General features: G+C 39.5%; 1 protein-coding gene across 2 annotated transcripts in view; it reads left to right on the top strand.

The window, feature by feature from the left end:
- Window positions 1-27178, top strand: part of LOC149306275 (myocardin-related transcription factor B-like) — an 81878-nt gene that overhangs the window by 19362 nt on the left and 35338 nt on the right. The window contains exon 1 of one of the 2 annotated variants that reach the window (XM_089477029.1): window positions 15955-16236. The exons of the other annotated variant lie outside the window; for it this stretch is intronic. Within the exon in view, the coding sequence (XP_089333155.1) occupies window positions 16116-16236 (121 nt within the window). The 5' untranslated portion in view covers window positions 15955-16115. Of the gene's footprint in view, window positions 1-15954; window positions 16237-27178 lie in introns of those variants that run through there. 2 annotated transcript variants of the gene reach the window in all.

The raw sequence follows: 27178 nt of genomic DNA, 5'->3' as shown, positions 1-27178 counted from the left end.
GTTTAGTAATTTCCTCATTTGTTCTCCTTCAATTAGATTTCCTTTTTCCTCAAATAGATTTTGAAAATATGTCACAAAAGAGTTCCTTATTTTGTTAGCTTCCGTTATAATCTTCTCATTTTGTTTAATTTTTGTTATAATCTTTTTCCCCTTTTCTTTCCTTAGCCTAATGGCCATCCATTTACTAATTTTATTTGCATTCTCGAAATAGTCCTGTTTTAATCTTTCAAGGTTCAAAGCTACCTCTCTCATTATCCTCGCCGTTAATTGCCCCTTTAGTATCCTTATTTCATTTTCCAGTTTTTTACTTCCCTTTACTTGTTGTTCTTGTTCCTTTCTCCTAAGTTCTGACCTTATCCACTCTTCTCTTTGTCTTTCTTCCCTTCTAATTTGCGCTGTTCTTTGTATAAATAAGCCTCTTATATATGCCTTGCTAGCATCCCATACTACCTTCCATTTGGTACCTTTTCCAGAGTTTTCTTCAAAGAAAAGATCTATTTCCTTTCTTATCTTATTAACAAAAGCCTCATCCTCTAATATATCCTCATTCATTCTCCATCCTTTGTTCAACTTTTTATAGATATTTAATTCCAACTCAATCATGTTATGGTCAGAGAACACTCTTGGCCATATTTCCATGTTTTTACCCTTGTTTATCATTTGCTTAGATAGCATTATTAGGTCTATTCTAGAGTGAGACTTATGTCCTTCCGAATAGAAGGTGTAACCTTCCTTATCTCCATTTTGGTGGGTCCACATATCTATCAAATCGAATTCCTCTACTAAATTAAAGAAACTCACTGGGAGTTTCCCCTGAAAGCTTTTCCTTTTTTTCTTTGGGGATTTCCTATCCTTGACCGGATTCAATACCCCATTAAAATCTCCCATCAATATTAGATTGTCATTACCGAATTCTCTTAGATTCTCATTTAGTTTTTTATAGAATTCCTCTTTCCTTTCCAGTGGTCCATAGATATTGCAAATCAAATATTTGACGTTATCCACTGTGATTTCTACACAAACCCATCTGCCATCATTATCCTTCCCAATCAATTTCGACTCATATTTTTTACTAACAAAAATAGCGACACCTCTCTTCCTTTTATTTATTGTTGCACAAAAAAGATTTCCAATTTTGTTATTACGTAGATATTTTACATCCCCTTCTTTCATTTTTATTTCCTGTAAGCATAGAACATCAAAATTTCTCTTCTCCAAATATTTCATTACCTGCCTTCTCTTCTTTTCTTGACTGATCCCCCTCACATTCCATGAAATTAATTTGAAACCCATTTTCTTTATATATCCTTATCTTAACTTAACTAAAAAAAAACAAAAAGAAAAAAAGTCCATTAAATTTACTTACTTTCCTATCCGAATCCTCCTATTGCCCCTTCCTCTTGTCTGTCACCACCTACGTCCCCTGTCTCCTGACTACCTTTCTTCTCCTTAACACTTTCCAGATAATTTTCTATACTTTGCTTATCTGTGTTTTCCCCGTCTCTTTTATCCTTTTCCTCTCTCTCTTGTCCTTCTTTTTCTTTTCCCTCTTGTTCCCTGCTTTCCCTACTCAATTTTTCGTAAAATTTTTTTGCTTGTTCTACAGAATTTATCCTATATCTTTTCTGCCGATAACTAAAAATTATCCCCTCTATTTTATCCCATCTGTACAGTGTTTTATTTCTCTGTAATAGTATTGTTAGAAACTTATACTCTTGCCGTTTCCGGATAACCTGTATGGGCAGATCCTTGTATAATTCAATAATTCTGTCTTCTACAATTAACTTTTTCTCATAGTTTTTTTGCAGGATCAGTTCCCTTATTCTGGAACTAGTAAAACAGACAGTAATATCTCTGTCAAGTTTTCTCTCTCTTGCCACTTTCGAACTAACTAAGATTCGATCCACCTGCGCCTCCAGAAGATCTTCGTCTATATCAATGTAACTTGCCAATATTGTGATAACTTTGTCATATAGTTTCTCGTCCTCTTCTTCTTTTAAGCCCCTAATCTTAATGGCTCTTTCCCTGTAACGGATTTCCTGTAACAACCCATTCTGCTGTTCCCTTAACTGGGCCCTTTCCAAATCTTCCATTCGTTTTTCTAAGTTTTCGGTCCTCTCTGCCACTTCCTCGACTTCTACCTTAACTCCCGAAATCTCCTTAGTTAAGTTATCTATTTTTCTCCCTAGACCATCCAAATCTTTTTGGACATCCTCCCTTATTTTCTGCATGTCCCCTCTTAATTCATTCCTATTCTCCTTTAGTTCATCCCGGATCTCTTTTTTGAAATTTTTTTTGAATTCCCTCAATTCCTGCAGGATTATAGAATTAATATCAGTTTGCCCTACTGAACCACGTCTCGCCGTCATGCTTCTGGTTTGCATCAACTTCCACCTATCAAACTACCTTTTCCTATTTATGCCGTAAATTAATTATAACCTTTTAATAGTTCTCAATTATCATCCCGTTTTATTGCTTTCCCAAGCTTTGCTTGGTTACTATTTTTACTGTCCCCCTATTCACTTATAATACATTAGTTAATGATTTATCTCTTCCTTTAGTATAAAGCAAATTCCCCAGTCCAATCTTTCCCAGTCCAGTCTTTTCCAAGCAAAAAAGCAACTTTTCACAGCTGTGTGTATTTTCAAAATCCGAGGCCCTCCATCTGAGGTACAAAAAGAAAGGAGAAGTAGAGCCTTGTAACTGTTCTTGCATAAATCTCCGTAATCCTTTCTCCACTCCTGTCGTTATCTCACACAGCTGTTTTCTGCTGCTTTTTAAATGCTTTCATGGACCTCAGCTGTTTCCAGTTCCGAAGTTTAGTACAGTGCAACTTTAATAGGTCTTGCTACAAATCTTGTGGCCAAAAAAGAGAAGTATTTTAATTATCCTGAGCTCCTTTAGATAAATTCAACACTTTCCTTCACGTCCTTGTCCCTTTTAATTCACTTCCCCTCCATGTTCTTTCACAGACCGGTAAACATGCACAGGCAAAAAGGAGCGTTTTCTATCCACACAGCTTGCTTCTCCGCTCCTTCGAGGATAAAGGGAAAGAAATAAAAGTTTTGTAACCCCCAACACTGGGTCTTCAGCAGACAGGTCTCCAATGTTGTTGTTTCACAAGAGTTACAAACATTCAGGCTTCAAACCTTTGGCGTCATCTGCCGCCGCAACAGGCGTCTCAAATCAAGAACAGAGCTGAAAAAATAACTTTTTTAGTTTCAAGGTTCTCTTTTCTTATGTTCCTTTAGTATGAAGAAGTCTCTCAGATGTTTCTCTCCGCATGAAAACACCATTAAATTTTCCTCCCTCTTCACCCTCTGTCAGTTTAAGTTTACCGCTTTGGCTGGTTCCTCACGGAAACAAACAGCAGCAACGAATGCCTTCTGACTCCACTCCGCACTCCTCTTTGGGCTTCCCCTCCGGGTCCTCCTCCAAGAAGCAGGGTCTAGAGTCTCCAACAGACCTCATACCCCAGGCTTTCCCCAACTCAGGGTATCCCCACAGTTAACAGGCTTGCTGCTGTTGAAAAAACGCGGCGCGGAGCCTCCGTCTCGCGCCGCCGAGCGCCTCCGTGGCCAAACCGGAAGTCTCCATGCAGGGACTCTCAATCAAAGCATCCCCGACAGATGGCCATTAGAGGCTAACCTTGATTCTATGATTTTATGACCAGGGATTGGAATAGATGACCCATGTAATCCCTTCCAGTTTTATGATTCTGTGAAATATAGGATGCAGTGTAGAGGCTAATCTATCTGAATAGTACAAGTGCTAGTAAGTGTATCATCTTGATTTAAAGTGGTAGTTAGGATGTAGGATCCCAGAGATAGAATATTTCCTGGATCTCAGCCTATACTGTTGTCAGGCATAGCACTAGACTCTGTTAAATATTTTATAGTACTTCCCAGCATGGCCATTGGCACCAGTGGATTTGTCTTGTTTGTAGTTTTTATTCACCTTGTGGAATATGTCACTAGTGAGTGACACATTAGAGCTGTGTTATTATAAGCAAAATGAGTGAGTCAATAAATTGTTCCAGCCCCGATTTATCTGGATTTTCTAATTTGTATAGTTCCCGACAAAACTGTCTATTTATGTTTCAATATGCATTGTTAATATTATACATGCCTGTGTCCTGATGCCTTAAAGATGGCTTGTGCAATTCTTTAATAATGCCGTGACCTAGTTGAGAGCCTTTATTTCCACATTCATCGTAATGGTGATTTAGAAGTGTGACACATGTTGTCTCTCTTGTGTATTTTATTCCATATATTTACTTTAAGTTTAGTGGTGGTTGTTTTTTCATTAGCTGGGAGATAGGAATTAAAATACTTTTGTCCAGGAGAGGAAAGTGTATGGTACATTGATAAGAAAAACATAATCCTTTGGCTAGAAACAGGCAGATTAAAGCTACAGTCTTAAAGTCTTTCAGGGGTGTAAAACCATGGAATTCAATGGGGCATTTTGGGAGGTACCACACTCCAGTGAACTGATCACTTTGCAAGATTAGCTCAAAAAATTGCTTTATATGAGTTTACAATAAAGTAAGCCGTGGATTTTTAAAATAGCTTTCCTTTCTTTATTATTATATAGTAAATACTAAATTCTTTATTAAATATCTGTCCCTGCTTTATTCTGTAGTTAGATTTTCCATCATTTTGAACAAAATTTAAAAAAGAGAAAGCTCTTTTAGAAAAAAGAGAAACAGTTTTTCTTTAGTTTGGCATTGCAAGGAGAGGTAGGATGGATCCTGCAAGATTAGGGTTGCCATTTCACGGCGGTGGGCGGGACTTTCCCGCCTCCTGGGGGCGAGCCCGGTCCCACCCCGCCCTCCCCCCATTCCCGGGTGGCTGCCCAACTCAGGGTTCCCAGGGCTGCTGCCTCCCTTTCCTACAGTGCTGAGCAGCTGGCCTGGAGCAGCAGCAGCGGCTGGAGCTAGCAGGGGGTGGGGTCTGCTGCTCTGCCCTGCCCCTATTGGCCAGCCCTCAAGGAGCCAGCCCTCTGCTTCCTTATTTGGGCATGCTCCAAGCGGAGGGGGCTTTGTAGGCAAGTTGCTTTTAGTTCTTCCCCTCTTTCTCTTTCTCTTTCCCCTCATTCTCTTCTTCTTGTTATTCCGTTTTTTTCTTCTCCTCCTCTTCCCCTCCTCTTCCTCCTCTCCTTTTTCTTCCTTTCTTCCCCCTCCTCATCTTCTTTTTCTCTTTGTTCCTATTCTTCTTCTTTCTCCTCCTTTTCTTCTTTCTCCTTCCCCTTTTTTCTCCTCCTCCCCCTTCCTCCTCTGCTGTTGTTGTTGGCATTGTTGTTGTTGTGTGCCCAACTCCTTTCTGACTTATGGCAACCCTGCCTCTAGTCCTCTTATTTACCCCCCCCCTCTCTAAGCCCCCCTCCTCTTCTTCTCAGGGGTCCAGGGCTTCTCAAGGCTTTGCCCCCATTACAAAAGAAAAAAGACTTTGCAAGGGATCTGACCCATAAATCCCCCCTAAGTTGAGACATACCTGGGGAAAAAGAGGGGGTGAGGGGTTTTTTTTGGGGGGGGTGGAGGAGGCAAGGAAAAGGAGGAAGGGGGGAATTGCTAAGAAGGCTTGGGAGTGGGAAATGTAGTTTGTAGTGGCAAAAGGGGGTGCCTGTGGTCTTTCAAATCCTATGCCTGCTTGGGAGTGGGTCTTGTAGTTTGCAGTGGCAAAAGGGGGTGCCTGTGGTCTTTCAAATCCTATGCCTACTTGGGAGTGGGACTTGTAGTTTGCAGTGGCAAAAGGGGGTGCCTGTGGTCTTTCAAATCCTATGCCTACTTGGGAGTGGGACTTGTAGTTTGCAGTGGCAAAAGGGGGTGCCTGTGGTCTTTCAAATCCTATGCCTGCTTGTAAGTGGGACATGTAGTTGTAGAATTGGGCGGGGGGGGGGGGTATTTGGCCAGAAAGAGAAGTACATTTCTGCCATCTGTCTAGGAATAATGCTAAAATGTCCTCCATTTTGAGCAGCCGAAGAAACATGCATTTATATTAACATTTTTTTAAAAATGTGTCCTACATTTGAAAATATGGCCCTACATTTGTCCCGGTTTGGAGGTCCTGACTTATGGCAACCCTATGCAAGATAAGATCCATATGGTATGAACAGCTTGATTGTTCATCTGTTTAATGTTTAGCAGGGCAATAAAAATGTGCACACATTTCTCCATAATAATTTTGTTTCTCTGATAGCTGATACTTGAAATTGAGATTACATATTTTTTTACAGTGCTTGAGAGACAATCGCCATTTCATTTCAAATCCAGCCGGACAGCAAGTTCAGAAATGCAAACCTCAGAAGTTAAAACTCAGAAAACCTTTATTCAGTAACTATAGATTCAGTCCAGAGATATTCATTGTCAGAACTGACCAGCCAGTATTAACATTGCCTAATTAAATTCACTTTCAAATGCATGGCAGGCTTAATTCTCATTTGTTAAAATTCATAAATACATTTGTCCTTCTCTTTCCATGCCACTCATTCTCTGCTGTTACAGCTAGATTCTTTTCACCGAAACAAAATTGAACAGGCTTGAGTCATGCTTGCCTCCCCTCTGGTATTGTCTCAGCACTTGTTTTGTGTCTGAGATCACCATGTCTCAGCAAGAGCCATTTCTTCTGTATAAACCATCACATCAACCTTTCAACATTTTATGGAAGACTCGGTGCATATGCAGCTGCTGACAGTTTGGCATCTTATGTGGCTCAGTGGAACATAGTAGCTCTACTCAAAGATCTTTGCTACAACTGGCCATTCACAAATGTCCAGGCACAGCCCCATCCCACAACCATTCTGTGCCTAGTAGAGAGAAGGAGGGAATTGGAGGAGTGCCTGCCTATGTTCTTATAGCCAGAGACCTCCATAGGACCCCAGCATGTGATGTAACAATTTTGTATGTGGCTAAAGAGGTATAGCCAGACATTTCTCCAGTCTTCCCCACTCCAGTCAGCCATGACATGGCTATGGGGAGTGGTGCAAAAGCTCTACAGTAAGTCAGGGAGGGACTTTGGTTAGTGAGGAAGGAGGGAATACCAACCTCTGCATCAACCTCAGCATCAAAGACGTACACTTCTCTATGCCACTAACAGGTTGCCAGCAAATCACTGTTATTTGACAAAGCATCATTTTCTATACAGTGTATTCTGAGAGTATTTATTGGCAGTTTCCTCTATATGTCTGTTGGATATTTACTGAGACTCGAGTGACTATTTGAAGATAGCCCTATTTGTAGACCTTTGGGAAAGGGATGTTAAAGAGATGTTTGCGTTAACTCCTTGTGCAACAGTCAAAGGAAAGTGACTGTTCCTTTAGTATAATTTGATTGGCCTTCATTTGATTAGTGAACTATATCACTACAGCATCACTATTTTGACTAATCCAGTCTTTTGATAAAGTGTGATAAATAGACTGGTTTAATCTAGTTAATCTAGTTTCAGTCAAACAGGATGCTGAGATGCAAAACAAAAGCTAGAATTGACTTGTGTTCATAATCTATAACATATTAATGATATGCAGGGATAGCTGTGTTGGCCGTTTCACAAATGCAGACAAGAATCCATCAGTGATACCTTTATTGGCCAACCGAAATGCACAGTATACTTGTTGCAAGCTTTCGAAGCTCCATGGGCTTCTTCATCATGCAAGATGTTACAAACCAAACGGGAGGGAAAAAAGCAATTGGAGATGTTAGATGCCTGCATGTTGTTTCGGTCCTTAGTAAAGATGTTATGCTGGGGGGGGGGGGGGGGGAGGCGGGATATATTTTGCAGGCTGGCTCCTCCTCCTCCTCCTCCTGACCATGTGGCAATAGGGAGTTTTTCAAAGTCCAGGAAATTTAAAGTCCATTTTTCATCTCAACATCATGTTTCCATCACCTAAATGTTCCTGATGCAAAAACATGGAGGCTTCTTGAGGAATCCATTGTTCTCTGCCTACAAAGAGGCCTGTGGCCTCAACGGAATGGAGACATACAGTGGACCCTTGTTATATGCTGTCATTTGGTTCCAAGATCCCCGTGTATAACAAAATCCGTGTATGCTCAAGTATGCTTAAATATAATGACAAAGCAAAATGGTATCCCTTATTAAAAAATGGAAAATCAAGGTTTGATATTTGAAATTTATACTTTTTTTGAACATTTTCAAACCATGTATGCTTGAATCCGTGTATAAAAAATCCATGTATAAGAAGGGCTGACTGTATTGGATCGCAAAAGAGAGGTCCCTGTTGAGATGCAAATGGACTTTAAATTTCCTGGACTTTGAAAAACTCCCTATTGCTGCATGGCCAGAAGGAGGAAGATAAATAGCCCACTGTAGATAGATTGTTCTACACAGTCTCTGGCTCACACTAGTGTACAGAATTCATTCTAGAGTTGAATACATTTTCTTGGCAGGCTGTCCACCTCCTCCTACCTTGCGTGTTGAGACGCGTCCAGATATTCAGTTCAGTTCTCTTTCTTCTGCTGCAGAAGTAGCTTTGGGAGTGCCCTCTTGCAGGAACTGAAAGCTGATCATAACTCATTTTTACTCTATGGTATTATTTTTAAAATTAATTTTTTTCTTCATCATTACTGCCCTCTTCGTTGTTTATTGTTAGTCTCTGTGTTTTTGTATGGCCTCTTTGCAGCAGCAAAGGTAGTTTATACACCTCTAAGTGAGGTGGCAAGACTTGTTTGACTTTCTTTGGTGCTCTGTTTGTCCTATCTGCCAAGGTTTTACTGCACAGGCTCCCAAACTTTATTGTTGAGAGCAGTCTCTAAAAATTGTGCATCAGACAGCAGAGAGTAAGTCACACCAACTTGGTTTCTCACACTATCTCCTTCCCTTCCTAAGCGGTTGGAACAAGATTGCCACCTATAAAACATTATCTTCAACTATACCAGTCAAGCTCACTAAAAGTACCAATGATGATTTCTTCCTTAATATTGACAAATTCAGTATCTGTAACTACATCTTTGATTTTGACTGAAGCTGCCTTGGCCAGTACTGCATTTAACACAGCTCAAATATCTGCCCTTCCCACCCTTCATTCATTCTGACTTGGTCAAGACAGTGATAAAAGCCTTGCATGCTTTTTCCCTTGAAGGACTATCATAGAATCATAACATCCTAGAAATATGATTTCACTGAGTCAAAGGTATTGAACAGTGTGACCTTCTCTTTGCCCTGTTAGCATTTCACCATCTTGTCTACCCAGCGGCCCTACCATTTCCTCATTTCCCCTCTTGCTCAAATACAGCCAATTCTGCCTCCCCTTAATATTTTGATCTCTCTAACAAGTCAGAACTCATTTTGAGCTTTAGCTTTTCTGACTTAGGAGGGGTAGCTAATAAACCAGAAGACAAAATCAAAATTCAAAATGAATTTAATAGATCAGGAAAAAAAATCCCACTTGCATTGGGCATTTCGTAATTTCCAAAAAAAAAATAGGTAAATAATTCCAAAGGACATGCATGCCCTTGAATATCAAGGAACATTCCAATACTAAATTGACTTGTGTGATTACTTCCTCCCAAAATGTGGCTACTATGGAATAACTCCCAGACATACATGTAAAAAAAAACATTAGCAATATTACATGTCCAACAATTTGCTGATTGGGAAAGCCCTTTTTTGAATATACCAATATATGTGAAAGAGCAAATTCTGCTGCATAAGCCATCCTCTGAAATCTATAGCCATATTATTTATAGTTGTTAAAACCAATGGGCATTGATTAGTCAGAATTAGATATTCCAATTATCTGTTCTATTCTTGCTATAAACCTTGCATGCTATATTTATTCATAGATATCATAAATTTGTATATACAGTTGGCCCTCTGTTTTCAAAGGGAATTCGTTCTGGACCCCCCATGAAAACAGAGGCTCGCACATATTCAAGTCTCATAAGCTTGAATGGGCACGCCTCCGTGTGGGACGCACCATTGGAAATAGCAGAGGTCGCCCCTCCGCAGATATTCAAGGGTGCAGATCCCAGATCTGCAAGTTAGGAGGGACGACTGTATAAATTGTTGGCTTGGATACTTTGTTGGCCTCAATTAGTGTCTCTAATATTTAGAGAATCTCAGATACACTTAAAACTGCAGGGCCAAATCTGGATTTGTAACAAATGTTTCAGTAGTTGTTTCAGATGGAACAATTACAGTGAATCAAAGAGATAAAAGTATACTCCCTGTCTCTTGGGTATGCATCAATTAAACCATATTCATTCATGTATGCCTGTAAAGTAGCTCTTGTCACAAATTGTATCGTCTAAACCTCCTGAACACAAGGATGTGAATTCTAGAGGAAAGCTATGAGAGCAAATGGGATCCACAGAAAAACTGGAATTAATTAAAAGGTGAGAATAAACAAAGCTTCAAATGTCTGTATGCCAGTGCACATTGTATGGGAAACAAACAAGATGAGCTTCGAGTCCTAGTTGGGAAGGTAAATATGACACTTAGACCTGGTGAGCTGACGATCACATTTGGAATAGTATACTTGTAGGATATACCCTTAAACAAATAGATATGACAGGAAAGGAGAAGTATTATATGTCAAATTCAGTTTTACAGAAATCCATAAGAGTGATTAGAGTAGACCAATTGAGAGCGTTTGGGTATAATCAGACCCCTCCGTTAATTCAGCAACTGAAATTCTAGCCACTTTCAAGTCTGTTGAGATACCAACCATTACATTTGTAATGTATGTACACCCATCCCTCCACATTTGTGGCTTTGACTTTTGCGGATTTGATTATTCAAGGATTTGATTAATATGTTCTCTCTAGGAATATCTAGGTCCTCTAGCACAACTCTGTGGTCAACTTTAACCAAACGTCGCACTGAAGGACTTAGAGGTCCCTAGAGAGAACACGCCACTAGACATTGATAGCTCTTCCAGCACAATTCTATGGTCAGTGTCTGGCAGATGTTGACCACATAGTTGCACTGAGATTCCTAGAGATTCCTATGGAGGTGTTCTCTCAGGTAAAACAGTGTTTTTGTTATTTGCGGTTTTCCCACATTTACTGGGGTTCTGTGCCCCTGACCCCAGTGAATGTGGAGAGACAAGTGTAAAGTGTAGAAGTCTAGATCTAGAGAGTTTGGCAAATCTGGGACAAGTGTATCGTGTAGAAGACTAGATCCAGATAGTCTGCCAAATCTGAGGATTACCTTAGTTAAGTATAGAGAGATTTCTCACTAGAAGGTTGGCCATCAGGTGCTGGATTGACCACAACAACCATAAACACACCAATGGTATAGAATATTTGCTGTGTGCCTTGGTGGAGGGACTACATGTACTAATGCAATCACAGATCTTCAAGGTATCCATGGTAAATACATACAGTATATATATATATATATATATATATATATATATATAGTTTCTATAGAACATGATACAAATTACCTGTGTTACCTGTGTAACTCATTGTGTATCCATAGCAGCACCAGAGACACAGTCACACTCCACAATTGTAGTACTGCATTCAACTTCAACTGCCATGGTAACATCCCACAGAATCCTATGATTTGGGGTTTATGGAGTGTCACTTAGGATTCTCTGCCAATTCCTCACTAAACTATAAACCCCAGCATTCCATGGGATGCTGCCATGGAAGTTCGAGTGATAAAGAATGCTATAATTGTGTAGTATAAACAGTGCTTGTTGCTTGTTGCTTGATTTACTTTCTCAGATATATATAATTTTAAGCTTAGGTGCCATAGATTAGACAGATCTATTCAAGCTTTTCTCATGTTCTAAGATAAACACACAAATTCTGCTAATTCATGTAGTTCCCTAGCAACCATTGAAAGAAAGAATGTTAAATACCTTCATCCAACCCAACACAGATTTAAGTGGTAAAGGTACAAAAAATTTAAAGTACTCTTTTGTTCCATTTGCAACGGAATAATGAAGCTTTTGTCCAGCCTTGTATTTTTTATTTGGCTTGTCAGCCAAGGATGACAGAGAATTCCATGCAGGCAATTATTAATATTGTTGGTTTTATTTTATTGTTAACTGTTATCGTTTGCTTTATTTATACACTGCCTTTTCCAAGATTGTGAAAAGTTATCTTATAGATTTAAATCATTACAATATAATTAAGAGAAATAAACCGTGGAGGGAATTCTAGAACCTAGGGGAAGGTCTGGCAAGGTCTTATGTACCTACCATACTTTTGAAGGTTGTGAGACTGAAAGATCGATCTCTCTTGAGGATCTCAGAGGGTGCATCTACACTGTAGAAATAATGCAGTTTGACACCACTTGAACTGCCATCCTACAGAATCCTGGGATTTGTAGTTTTGTGAGGTATCAGCATTCTGTGGCAGAGAAAGCTAAAGACCTTATAAAACCACAAATCCCAGGATTCCAGAAGATGATACTATAGTAATTAAAGTGGTATCAAATGGCATTATTTCTACAGTGTAGCTACACCTAGAGTCAGAGCAGGCTCACATATGAATATAGGGGCTGTCACATAGTCTGGACCATAGGGCCTTATAGGTCATAACCAGCACTTTGAATTGTACCTGAAAATGGACCAGTGGAGCTGTTGGTGTAGTGAGGCTGTATGATCCTTGTAACTCTCGACAGTTATGATGGGCTGCAGATCTTTGTAAAAACTGAAGTTTCTGAGAACTCTTAAAGAATTCTTATTCTTTCATTTCATTCAATTTTTATTTCTTTCATTTTCCTGGAGCAGCCACAGAGCAAGTGACCCCCTGTAAAACAGTGCCTCCCAGTCTTTGCAAGATGGCCCAGAAAGATACCATGGTCATTGGTACTGATAACGCCTGAGAGGTGCAGCAGAAGCAACAGGGTCACACTTCTCTTGTCTAGTTCCCAGTAAAAGTTGTCCACCAAGCTGACAAAAGCCATCTCTGTCCCGTAACCAGGCCTCAAACCAGATTGAAATTGGTCTAGAAAATCTGCTTCATCCAGGAATCCCTGGAGCTGGGGGTACATCACACCTTTTATTAACTTGCCCAAAAATAAAATGTGGGACGCTCAGTATTGTTACCTGCTGAGATCCACTCTTCACCTGAATTAATACATTGGAATAGCTATAGCAAGTACATTCCTATACCGCTTATCAGTGAACTAAGCACTCCCTAAGCAGTATCCAACAAGCTGGATACTCATTTTAGTGACCTATGGAAGGATGTGAGGCTGAGTGGACCTTGTAGCCCTGGGATTAAACTCACAAACTTGTGACTTTCAATATGGGCATTTAACCACTGCGCCACCAGGGCTCCTAGAAGTCCCACATGGACTGAGACATTCCTAAGGACATCCTGCAACCCCCAGTTACTGTATCATACACTCTTCAGAAGGGCGGGCTACTTTCAGATGATGATGGACTGCATTTCCTGCAGTCCTACTTAACATGGGAGCTGCAGCCCAACAATATATGGGGAGCTACAGATTACCTATTCTTATTTTATAAGAAATTGACTGTAACACAGTTTTGCTGGAGCATGTAAAGTGTATAGTGAGGACTTCTACTATGTGGGGACCTCTACTTGTAGAGACCCTCTAGATCCCAAACTTTGGACACACAGATATTTTGGACTTCAGCTCCCAGAATTCCTGACAGTTGGCTAATCTGGCTGGGGCTCCTGGGAGGTGAAGTCCAAAACATCTGGAGGACCAAAGTTTGGGAACCGCTGCTCTCGTGATTCCAGTGTGAGAATCTATTTCCCTATAATCTCACCATTGGACACCACTTTGCTGGAACCATTTCTGCCACTACAGACCCTGTGTGTCTCAACTCAACCGTAGCACTGTTGTAGCGTTCCCAGAAGCAGATGTGTATAATAATAATTAAAAAAAATTTATTAAATACAAATGCAGCATACAGTTAACAATTACTTATTTAATGCATCCTAATTGATTCTACTGACTCTTTTCCTGTCTCCTCATAATCCTTGCTGAACACAGCTAACTGTCGTGAGTCTTAACTGTCTGGTAGCAAAGAGAAGCAAAGGAATTGCTTCCAAAGTGACCAAAAAACTTAGCTGACACTGGGGCAACTGCTGGAGTGATTTCTTCGCTCACAAATTGGCTGTGGACATCTCAAACAGTTAGTTGCAAGGAATCATTAAGGAAAACTGTTTTCTCCTATTGGATGGTTGACACTGAAGACATTAAAAGATGTCTCAGGTACTAAATCAGGAGATTAAATGGCTGCTAGCATTGTGAATAACAGATCAAAAAGCCTGTGGAGGAGGCTTCTGGAGCAGTTTAATGAGGATAAGCACAATGACAGCAGTTGAATTGCATTAGAAATGCAATGTGGAAAAGAGAAGCGACACTCTGTACTTGCATTAGAGTGAGGAGAATTGCAACACCTCTGTTGTTTGTGTTTTACTTCTTACTAGTAAGAATCTATTGTGGAAATACATGCTGAAACATGAGCATAATGATGGGATATAGCCAAGTGGACGGGTGAGTGCCCATCCAAATTTCCTTTCTCTAATCACATACTTGTTTTTAACTCCCCTTTACTCACTCTTAGTTCCAATCAAATAGTTCACCACTTGTGTTATTTGTAATAACATTATTAACAACATATTCTACTACACCGCTTCCAGCGTTGATTCTTTTATACTCACTTACCTAGGTTGTGTCCTCTTCCTTTCTACACTGCAGTGTTTCTCAGCTATGGCTGATCAGAATGTGGAACTTAGATTAGGGAGTCCATGCACAATGAATAGATTTTTGAGTTGTGTTAGTATGTCACACTCATCCACTTTCACTGTATGTTTCTGAAGTCTCATGCTGTGTCACACAATTGTGTACCCATATAGCAGCACTATTGGTTTTTCTCCAGCTTTGTATAATGACAATCCATCACAAAATGTTCCTTATACAGTAACCATAGAAAAGAAAAGTAGTTGCTGCTTTTCTACTGCATCTGCATTGCTTTGTGCCTCGCCAAGCTCTCTACAGATGCCTTGCTCTTTGCACACTGTTGGTTGCTATGTGTTTTGATTCAATAACAGCGGGGCCCTTCTTACTCTGGAATGTCTTTGGGTAGAGAAGTTGGACTGGTACAATGACTAGTGATGTCACAAGGGCTGCATCCACATTGCAGAAATAATCCAGTTTGACCCCATTTTGACTGCCATGGCTCCATGCTATGGGATTCTGGGATTTGTAGTTTTGTGAGCTATTTAGCCTTCTCCATCAGACAGCTCTGGTGCCACAAGAAACCACAAATCCCAGGATTCTACAGAATGGAGCCCTGGCAGTTAAAAGCAATGTCAAACTGGATTATTTCTACAGTGCAGATGCAGCCAAAGAGATTGAAGACTTTTTCTCAGATTGTTTGAAGCGGGTTTCCTCCATGCAGTTTCTGCTTTGGGGATTCTCTTCCAGATAATAATGCCCCTCTCTCTTTTCCATTACCTCTTTGGCCCACAACAGCCATTCGTGGTGAAAAGAACAAATGAAACACTCTCTTGTTTAGGACCTCGAATAGTTAATAGTCAGTTTCTTAAAATCAGCACGTCTACTCGGTTGTAATTTCTTTTTCCCCTGCCACTACCTCTTTTGTTTCTGGTGCTATGGCTAAATTCTTGTTGCCTGAGGGCATGCTATTAAAATAATAATTATTATTATTTCTGGAAGCGTAAAATGTTTCTCCTGCTTGTGGCTGCAGAGAGAAAAAAGAGATCACAGTAGCATTTTATCATCCTAGATATCGCCAAATGTTGTTCCTTCCACCACTGCTGGGATTTATTTTTAACTGCTTGACTCAGTGTTTGTCAGATGATTCTGACCATCAAACTGCATATTGAATTTAAAGTATAGAGAAAACTAGGGTAGCTGAAAGAGGGAGGGACAAAGAGTGGCTCTGTGGGAAGAAGGTGGGATTTGGATGCTGCTCTCCACATAGGCTCAGCCTTCCTATCTCAGAGAGAGTTAAGTGCTTCTAGCTGTGTGAGTGTATTTTCAGGTCAGGCTGGGAAATGAAGGGTAATGGCTGCTTTCAGATGCTTTAAAGACGTAATTGCTCAATTATTGCATTGAGCAAAAGGAGCAGCACACCACTGGTTTGCAAACTGGCCTTTTCTCCTGTGCTGGATGTTGCCTCTCTAACCAAGTGTCATCATGATTGATAGCTCCAAGAAGCAGCGACAGGGGTTCCCAAAGATTTTACCTGTTGGATATATTGAGCCATTGAAAGAAAAGGAATGCCTCGACATGAACAACCAGAAAAGTCTTAAGGAAGGTCAGTTTTCACGTTTTTGAGACAGAGATGGGAAGGTGATACGCAGCTTTGGGTTGGGTTTAAATGCAGGGTGGTTCAAAGAGATTGGTGCAAAATCAAATAAGAACAGCTTTACTTTTGCACTGTTCTTTTTGAATCACCCAGCATAATGGGTTAAAATGATAGCGCTTTGGATAAATCTTATAGAGAGTCAGGGAACGAATATGTGCATAACAATGGTTTTGCGTCGCAAATGGGCTACACTGCACTTTTCCAGCCCTGGTTCTTGAAAAACTAATACATCTTTTTGTGATAGATTGGTGGCTAATGCTGTTTTCATATTGACTTTGGAGCACATGCTTTAAGGGTTTCACCAGCTGAGGTCAGAGAGAACAGAATTAAAAGCATTATTATATGATTTTCATTCACAGAGATTGCAGACTTCCTCCAGTTCTTGCTTCTTGATCCAATTCTGCTTTACCATTATAAAAATTCAGCAGCAATATATTTTAAAGCATGGGTTCAATTACTGATAGGGCAATGGGTTTTTTTAATAAAAGAAAATATACTTAATATCTCAAGAAATCTTAATTCAGAAGACTTTCAAGAGCTTGGTGATGGCATCTGTGCTCCCAACTGCAACTAGTATAGCTGTATGAAAAAAATATATTAATGTGTGTGGGGTTTTTTTTTATTTCACGAAGTAAAAGGTATAATAGGCAGTTGTGGTTTTATTGTATTAAGTGTCTAGTTGATGCTTTCCCTTCCATACTGTATGACAAAAAGTATTAGCATACAATTTTTCCCCTCTTCCCTTTCCTACCCCAGAGCATTGTCTTTTCCCTTATATCCTTTCCAGATTTCTTATATCTAAGTGTACTGAGTATCTGGTGGTGAGCCAGAAAACACTGTCACTTCCTTTGATTCAATACTGACATTTCCTTTTCAGAAGGAACTGTTTTTCCTTCTGGACTGAAGTAATATAAATGCAAGAAACAAAAGTGTTTGGGGAGATTTAAGAAAAATATTGTTCCACTGCAGCCTGCACTAGACACTTTTACTTTCTAAGAGTACAGTGTTGTATTTCTGTTCATTATAGTACTGAATGTTGATTCTGATGTTTAAAATTTTACTATTTTTTTTTAAAAAAAAGACTGACCACATTTTCTTGGATGAGGAAAGCAAAATAGAAGCTAGGTAGCTGTAGCTGTAGCTCAGAGTAAAATGGTAGTTCTGCCTCTTTTGCCACAAAACATAATCACTATAATGAATAATGGTAAGAAATGGAAGGAATACAGTCTGCAAGTTGAGTTTAATCTCTCTGAAGATGCCAGCCACAGATGCTGGTGAAACGTCAGGAATAAACTCTTCAAGAACATGGCCACATAGCCTGGAAAACCCACAAAAACTGTGGATGCCAGCCACGAAAGCCTTCAACTTCACATGAGTTTAATTAGGTTTAAAGCATGTCACTTTCCTTTGTATGGGAGCAACCAAAACGAATCCACATAAAGGCATTTACTGAGGAGAAATTTTGTATAAACTAGTTATACACAAATATAGCCCTAGCTGTTCCTGTGGTTGTTATCTTTACAGGGGGGAAATGAAACGTGATTACAAGAAATGCTTGTACATAGTGTCCATGAACACATTAGTTCACAACAGAATTTTCCCTCGTGAAATTGTAGGGCCATGGCTCCTCACATGTGAGAAAAATGGGTGTTAATCAGATGTCAGTTTGTAGTGATGATCAGAAGTGATCTTCTCTTGCTTAGCTCTGTCTGATGAGATGGAAACAGTCCTTTATCTCCTTTGGTCTGCCCTTGCAGCATTGCATAGCATATCTTGATTTCAGTAAGGCTTTTGACAAGGTTTCCCATGACATTCTTTCAAACAAGCTTGTAAAATGTGGACTAGACAAGGTAACTGTTACATGGATTTGTAATTGGTTGACTGGCCGAACCCAAAGGGTGCTCAACAATGGCTCCTTTTCACCCTGGAGAGAAGTGACCAGTGGGGTCCCACAGGGCTCTGTCCTGGGCCCAGTGCTATGCAACATCTTTATCAATAACTTGGATGACAGAATTGGGCGCATACTCATCAAATTGGCAGATGACACCAAATTAGAAGGAGTAGCTAATACCCCAGAGCTCTGGATCAAAATTCAAAGTGACCTGAATAGACTAGAAAGTTGGGCCAAAGCTAATAAAATGAAATTCAACACGGAAAAATATAAGGTACTGCACTTAGGGCAGAAAAATGAAATGCACAGATATAGGATGGGCGACACCTGGCTGAATGAAACTATGTGTGAAAGGGATCTAGGAGTCCAAGTAGACCACAAGTTGAACATGAGTCAACAGTGTGATGCAGCAGCTAAAACGGCCAAAGCAATGCAATTGGTCAGGCCCCACCTGGAATATTGTGTCCAGTTCTGAGCACCACAGTTCAAAAAGGACATTGAGAAACTGGAGGTGTTCAAAGTAGAGCGACTAAAATGGTGAAGGTCTGGAAACTATGCCCTTTGAGGAAGGACTTAGGGAGCTGGGTATGTTTAGTTTGGAGAAGAGAAGGTTTAGAGGTGATATGATAGCCCTGCTTAAATATTTGAAGGGATGTCATATTGAGGAGGGAGCAAGCTTGTTTTCTGCTGCTCCAGAGACTAGGACCCGGAACAATGGATGCAAGCTCCAGGAAAAGAGATTCCACCTCAACATTAGGAGGAACTTCCTGACAGTAAAAGCTGTTCGACAGTGGAACACACTCCTTCCTTGGAGTGTGGTGGAGTCTCCTTCCTTGGAGGTCTTTAAACAGAGAGGCTGGATAGCCTTGGGCAAGTCACAGTCTCTCAAGCCTTCAGACTCAAGGGAAGGCAATGACAAATCTCCTCTCAACAAATCTTGCCAAGAAAACCTCTTAGGGTGGCCAGAAGCCGGAAACAACTTGAAGGCACACAACAAGAACAACAACAACAACAAACGTTGAAATATAGTGATTGACCTAAAGTCACCCCATAAGACTGAGCACATATTTGCTGAGGTGGAACATGGTGTTCCAACACTTGTCGTTGCCAAATCTGCACATACTTCATTAGTGCTGTAGCATCTGTTGTGATTTTTCTCTTTGTGACACAATTCAAGGTGCCAGTTTGACATATAAAGCTATATGTTTTGGGAACTTCATGTGCATGGTTTGGGCCTAAGACGCCATCTGTTTCTCTGTATACAATTTTTCTCCTATCTCTCTTGATTATTCAATCTTTATTATATGGGCTGCAAGCACTCAAATGAGGCTGATCGCTGTGGCTATCTCATATTTAAGGGGCTTTCTTCTCTCCAAAACTAGTTTAAACATACTGGAAAGCATTGTAATGACTTTTATTAAAGATCACTTTTGGAACCCAAGCTTGTATTAGAAAATGTTGGCTATCTTAAATATGATGTTTTGGTCTGTGATTAGCGTTGAGCCTAAAAGATTAAGTGGGCTAGAAATATGAGTGAATTTAATTGAATTGTAGGAATAACAGTGAGTGCCACAAGAAAACATCCTGAAGGTGAATAGTAGACTACCTACAAACATATGTCAGATTCAAGAAAGGAATAACAACCTGAAAGTGCAATACAACATTCGAACATATGTAGCAGGTTTTTCCATATCTGTGTTGTATAACAAAGAGCAATTTCAAATACCCTTTTTAATAATGGGATTTTAATAATATCCCCATCCCCTTTGGCTTTTGATTCTGGGGTGTATTGGATTCCTGGAGCCTTCCTAAAATCCTCAATATGGTATTTTTCCTCTAGCCTTCATAACTGTGGACAATATTGGCAATAATAAGGTTCGGAAGAAGAAAATTAAGCTATTATTTTCAGACATCACTAGTTGAAGCCCATGTGAAGGTTGGTGATAAACTGATGCAAGAGCTTTCATATCTGAATTAACGATTTTGGGTTTACAGTATCAAAATAGTCTCTTACATTACCCATATGTGTCTCAGTATTTGTTCCAACCATGTAAATGATTGTGGAACATCTCTGGTGCTCCATTTTATAATCTGATTCCATGTAATTGTCAGCATTGGGATAAAATCAACTGCTGCCGACTTTGTCCTTTTATCTCCTCCTCCACTCTCTGCCTCTTTCATCTTGCAGACTGAAGTGTGTGACCTGACATCTAGGCATGCTAAAGTACATATATATATATTATACTTCCACACTACTCATTGTGATCCCCCCCCTAAAAAAACCCTACTGTCAGAATCTTGTAGAAATTATTTTAAGGAAATTATTCCAGTGAGGGTTTCTGCTTGTTTTGTTTTAAACAGTGATGTTAGAATGCTTCGCTGCATAATACCAGTTGTGATTCTATTCTGTATTTTTACTGAATGTGAGATGTTAATTGTTTAGAAAATATTTATCCACTACTTGCAATTTAGCTAACAGCAACAACAATAATACAACCTACAGATTATGGTAAAGGTAAATAATCAGCAATCCAGGGATATAGTATCTGAGTCACAAATTCAGCAACCGTGGACAGCTGGTTTAAAGAGCTGCTGCCAGGCTGTTAACAGGGGCAGATTACAGAGACCATACAATGTCCCTGTTGAAACAGCTTCATTGGCTGCCAGTTTGTTTCCAAGCACATTTCAAGGTGCTGGTTATTACCTATAAAGCCCTATATGCCAAAGGTCCGCACTGTTTGGCAGACTGTTTCTCCTGGTATGAACTGGCCTGGACTCTGAGATCCTCTGGAGAAGCCCTTCTCTCTGTTCCAACACCATTTTTATTTATTTTATTTTTAAAATTTTATGCAGATATCTCCCTACGTTCTATTACATTTTAACAAATTATTTTATATACCCCTCAGTGCCCCCCAAGTTCCCTGGAGCCATTTCCATCCTTATATTCCATCCAAAATTTCAGTTCATCTTGTGGAGGCAATCTTCCATCTTCTTTTCTCAGTACTTTCTCAATAAATTCTTTGCAAATCCCCTCATTTCTTTTCCATAGTCCTTTTTTTACTTTCAGTTTACATGCCAATTTATCATTAATAGCTAATTTCCATACCTCTTTGTACCAATCCTCCACTTCTACATGTATTTTCGTTTTCCAACACCTTGCTATTATTAATCTCGCTGCTGTGAGCAAACTTGTTACCAAATCTTTTTCTTCTTTTTTCCATTTCTCTGAGTTATATAACTATACTCGGTCTTCTATCTATTTTTATATTCATAACATTTTCTATTTCTAATATCACTTTTCCCCCAAAATTTTGTACATATTTACATTGCCACCACATAGGCATATATGACCCTACTTCTTGACAGCCTCTCCAACATTTTTTTGAATTATTCTTATTAATGTTATGTAGTCTCACTGGAGTCAGATACCATTTCCAAATCAACTTATAATAATTTTCTTTTATCGAAACCAATAAATTTTTCAGGTGTCTTTGTTCCCAAATTCTGTATCCCATTCCTTATCATTTATTTTACATCCTAATTCTTCCAACACCATTACAACCACGGTTAGTGGGGACGCGAGAGAGGGCCTTCTTGGTGGCTGAATGTGAGATGGTAATTGTTTAGAAATTCTTCCAACTCCATCATAAATACGGTTGGTAGGGATGTGAGGGAGGGCCTTCTTGGTAGCTGCCCCTAGACTCTGGAACTCCCTGATTTCCCAGGGAAGAGACCAGAACGGCTGGCTCCCTCCTTGATGGCCTTCCGCCGGCAGGTGAAGACCTACCTGTTCACACAAGCGTTTAAGGAATTGCTATAAGGACAGGAAGCCGCTCTGAGTCCCAGTCCTGGGAAAAGAGTAGGATACAAATAAATATAATAAATAAATTAACCTATTAAACATTTATATCCAGTTATATAACTTATAGCTAACTTATATTCAGCATAAGTGTTATTATTATAATTGATTTTCCAATCCATTCTGGCAGGAATTAATATCTAGTATTCCATTTCTGACAAACAGATGCATTGTCTAGCCCACATTTTACTAGCTTGTTTCCAAGAATGTCATGAAGAACCTTGTCAAAGGCATTAATGAAATCAAGTTATGCTATATCTACAGCATTCCCTTCATCTACCAAGCTGGTAATTTTATCAAAAATAGAGATCAGATTAGTCTTTCATGATTTGTTTCTCTGAAACCCATGTTGACTTTTGGTGATTATGACATTGCCTTCTAAATGATCACAGACTGCCCTCCTCCAGTCTTTTGGAACGTTTCTTGTTCTCCAGGATGTCTAAAAGAATATTGCCAATGGCTCTGAGATTACATTTGCCAGATCTTTTAATTATACAACACACAAGACCAAAATGGGAGGAAACTGAGATGATGACTCTGGGGGGAAGAGTGAAGAAAATTAAGTGCATTTGCTCTGCTTTAATGCTGAATGTGTGCCTTCGCTGTGTGCATAGCCTAGTGAATCTCACATTATAAATCACAATGTTTATAATACTCATATACTCCGAACTGTAGCTGGATGTTTTAGATGACATGTTTCATAACACCTACTTCAGAAGCTGAACAGAGCATGCTATAAAACCCATTGGAGTTCAGATTAAAGAGTATTGGAATATGTTCTTATATAAGGTGGCTATGAAAAAACTGTTCCATCAGAGTAGTCAATTCTGTTCTTTTAAGAAACTGCTAGTTCTGGTATGAAGTTCTACATCAATTGCTATCAAAACCTGGTCCACATATCCTTGTTATGTGAAATAAAATAGTGAGATGTTAGTACCAGCAGTTCTATAAACACCCTCACCTGTAGATTGCAACTTCTTGAATAATTTGCATGATTTACAGAATGAGCTCTGGGTTGCAGCTCTGAACTCACTCAATGGTATTCTGCAAGCCACTATGTCTCAGCAATCTGTTATATATTGGGATAATAATATACTGGTCTGCCTTAAGTGGTAAATAGGAGTGAGTAGCCTTTAGCTTTTTGATCAAGTCCCAAAAGTCCCAATGGGTGTTGAAATACAAACTGTTCTGTGGGTTAATTTCCCCCACCGTGGTTTGTGAGTTATCAAAACATATCATAAATGCTTCAGAATAGTTGAGCAACTATGGATTTACATTATGGATGACCAAACCATGCATCTAAAACCGTGTATCATTATCTCCAGCTGCTTTCCGTTTTCTTTCTATCAGTTTTGGTGGGTTGTTGTAGTATTGTCCCCATATCATCGAGACTCCTAGCAGATCCTGCTGTGAGATACAATCCATCTTTTCCAGAAGCCCTTCTTGAAAACACAGACTATGGTTCAAGAACCCAAATCTTTCCTGTTGGACCACCTGCAGAGATAGTTGTTCACTCTTAGTATTCTGCAGCATACTGCTGGTCCACATCCTTCAAATGGTATCGTCTTCCTCCCCGGTGTCTCATAGTTTCTTATGTCGACTCATATGTTGAAGACTATAGCTTCCAGTATCTTTTTTTTTCCTACAGAAGGAAGGGGAAATGATCACTGGGCTTGATTTTGCTTGTCCACCTCTCTGTTATGTCTTGGATCTTTGCCCCAAGAGACAGTACATGTCTTGAGACATCTTGTCAAACGTATACACCTGAGAACAAATCCGACAAGCAGACTCACTGAACACTTTCTGAGATTTTAAAACTGGAAATTATTATTTTTAAAATGTCTTACCTATATAATAAACATGTAACACACATTAGGATTCCTGACTAAATAAATATAAGATTGTGCTGCCATTCTCTTGAGGTATGTTTATGCTTTCCTGAACCCATGTTGTTTTATAAAAAAAGCACGGGTTTTATTCATTACATTAAGCAGATGGACTTCACAGTAGGCCACTAGATCCAGATATTTAGCAGCACAAAACCAAATTGTTTATGGCTGAAATTATATTTGAAAGTTTCTTCTACAAGATGAGTTACTGCTTCCTTACTAAATTAGCATTAAACTTTGGTATAAATTTGTTTTCATTGGAGGTTTCATTTTTTCCCTCTTCATAGAAGGAGGAGTATTTCAAAGTTATGGCACTAGGTCAAGCATTTGTTGTTTAGAATGGTAGTTTAATAAAGGTTAAAATGGCTAAAATAATATCATGTCCTGTTAACTACTAAATAGTACTTAGAGTCTGTAACCTTTGAGTATAGGTGTTATCATGGAGTCTTTCTTCTATGATCCATTTTTATCTCTTTCTCTCTCTATGACTTAATGTTTCCTTCCGTGAAGGAACTGTACACTCTGATTTAGCATGTTCTTAGATGGTATGTGAAATATTCTTTACAAATTTTGATCTTTGATCCAGACCTAACAGATTCCCGCCATTGTGATTGAAAAGAAAAGGGAGAGGTTTACATATTCAGTATTATCACTCCATGGAGTCATAAAAAGTGAAATTGAAATTTGAAGTGAGGCTATGGTGAGAAAGAATAGATTTGATAAGAAATTTGCGTGCTTAATGTAGGCCTGAAGAAACATTATATGAAAACCATGACATGCTTACATTTGCTAAAGAGGATCAAACTTCTACCCCCAAATCTCAATGATATCTATTGCCACTTATCTGATGGGTTAGGGAGCAGAATACTATCAGAAGGTGGAACTGGTTGAAAAGTGGAACCCTGTTTTGTTTTGTTTTTAGTTTGCAAGTGCCTTTTGGCCATCAAAAAGTGTAAATAACAGTATATATAACTTTTGAATGCATGCAAAATCTAAGTAATATGCTGTATACACACACATGCACGCACACCCAAATGTAAAATAAAATGAATGAACAAAAGTTTACTTTCAGTGTCCTGTTCTCAGTGTATTACTCTATGACATACACTCGTCTCTCCACATTAGTAGCTTTGATTTTTGTGATTATTCATGGATTTTATTAATGTGTTCTCTCTAGGAATATCTGGGCCCTCCAGCGCAACTCTATGGTCAACTTGAACAAAAAGTTGCACTGAAAGACCTAGAAATTCTTAGAGAGAACAGTCCACTAGACATTTGTAGCTCCTCCAGTGCAGTTCTGTGGTCAATGTCTGGCAGATGTTGACCATAGAGTTGCACTGGAAGACCTAGAGATTTCTAGAGAGGTGTTATCTCAGGTAAAAACATACGGTAGTCTTTTTGTTATTTGCATTTTTTCAACATTCATGGGAGTCCTTTGCCCCTAACCCCAGCAAAAGTGGAGGGACGAGTATATTATAGCGCGCTCGCATCATATGCAACTTTCCGCTTATGCTGAAAGCCATGTGCCGGTAGTGGCAATAGCATGCGCACCGCACCGTACTGCGTGCATGAGCCCCATTATTTTCAATGGGGCTCGAGCATTCGCGATATTTCCCTTACCCAAGGGGTCCGAAACAGATCCCCGTGTAAGGGAAGGACCCACTGTATAAGCACAGATGTTGTACAGTATTGGTCTCTAAACCATACAGTGTTGGCCCACATGAGAGGAGACCAGGGGTTTTTGTGTTTGGCTCATGGGGCCAAGCGAGTTCACATGCAAGAGAGGAGGCAATTGAAGTGCCTGTTGCCCTGCCCCACATGCCCCTGACATGGGGCTTGGGCGGTTGTGAAAGAGTCTGTCCTTGAGGCTGATCTGGGGGCTTACTGTCTCTTATAAAGTCGCAGGGCTTGGGAGAGAGCCTCCAGGTTGGCCTTCCAAAATGAGCATAGGTTGACATCTGGACCTCAGTTAACCCCGTATCAGGTTGCTCCCCCCTTTATTTGCTCATCCCCAGGCCTCAAACATTTAAACAGGTTCTATGTCAATAAACACGGCCCTTGTTTAACCAAAATACTGTGTCTGGTCTCATTATTTCATGGTTGGTCAACAAATACTGTAGGAGATGGACTCCTCACGATCTCAGAAGCATTGCAGACTGGAAGCAGATTGAAACTGTAAAGAGGAAGCACAATCCCAGAGAAACGGGGGAAAGGCTCCAAGCAGCCCTCACTTAGTTGCAGACAAGCCTCCGTAGTTGGCTTAGCAGCTTTTCCCCTCTCAGCTCAATTTGCAAGCAGCATATGCATACAAGCAGTCCAAAGCAAAACTTCACGGGAAGAAGGACTGACAATATTCTGCTGTTTCCAGGTTTGCAAATGATACAGAGACGTTCCCTTATTTCAAGGAAGAGGAGTAGGCTCTTTCTGTAGCAAGCCTTGGGACCATGCGTGTGCATGCATGCAAGCAGTGTCAAATGATTCTCACAGGGAAGAACTAATGAAAGAGCAGATCCCTTGTTGAATTAATGGAACTTGTCTGTAATTTGCAAGTGTCAAAAGAGTGAGTCGTCAGAAAGCAAGTCATGGAAAGACGGAGGAAGCCCATATCCTTTTAATTGTATCACCCTGGGATAAAAGTAAGATATAAATTGAAAGAATGAATAACAAATAGGCCAATAATGTACATTCATACTATTCTGTCATCAATAAAAAATTATTGTGTAAGGAGTTTGTTTTTTTAAAAACTAATGTTACATGTTGAAGATATTTGTAATTTAAAACAAAATTGTAAAATTACAGTTTTTGTTGGTATTACTACTTCTCATTATGAGGAGTTTCTCAAGTTGTGAAGTTGGATTTAAAACACTCCAGTGTCTTAGATTCATTTCTTAAATGTGATATGTTTTTCCTTTATTGCCTTACAAATGAACTTTTCTTTACATCTATTTTTAATCAATTAAGCACACTTTTTGTGTAAGCAGGGAGAAGCCAATACAGTACTCTATTGAACTTTGTGCTCAGCAGCAAACTCACTTATTCTTATCATCTGGCTGTTGTTTTTGTTTTGTTTCTATATATAAAAATAGAACAAGTCCTACAATGACTTGGGTATGTATCCATCAGTGTCATTGCTCTAGCACAAAAACATTTGCACCTAGCATTAGCATATTTTCAGAGTTGGTGCATCTGCACAGGGCTATATATTTTAATAGATTAGCCCTTGCTCATATGGATTTTATCTGGAATATTACT

This window comes from Sceloporus occidentalis, unplaced genomic scaffold, assembly GCF_023333645.1.
Source record: "Sceloporus occidentalis isolate IW3139 unplaced genomic scaffold, rSceOcc1.0.p SCAF_10, whole genome shotgun sequence".
NCBI lineage: Eukaryota > Metazoa > Chordata > Lepidosauria > Squamata > Phrynosomatidae > Sceloporus > Sceloporus occidentalis.
This window is presented reverse-complemented; position numbering and strand designations above follow the sequence as displayed.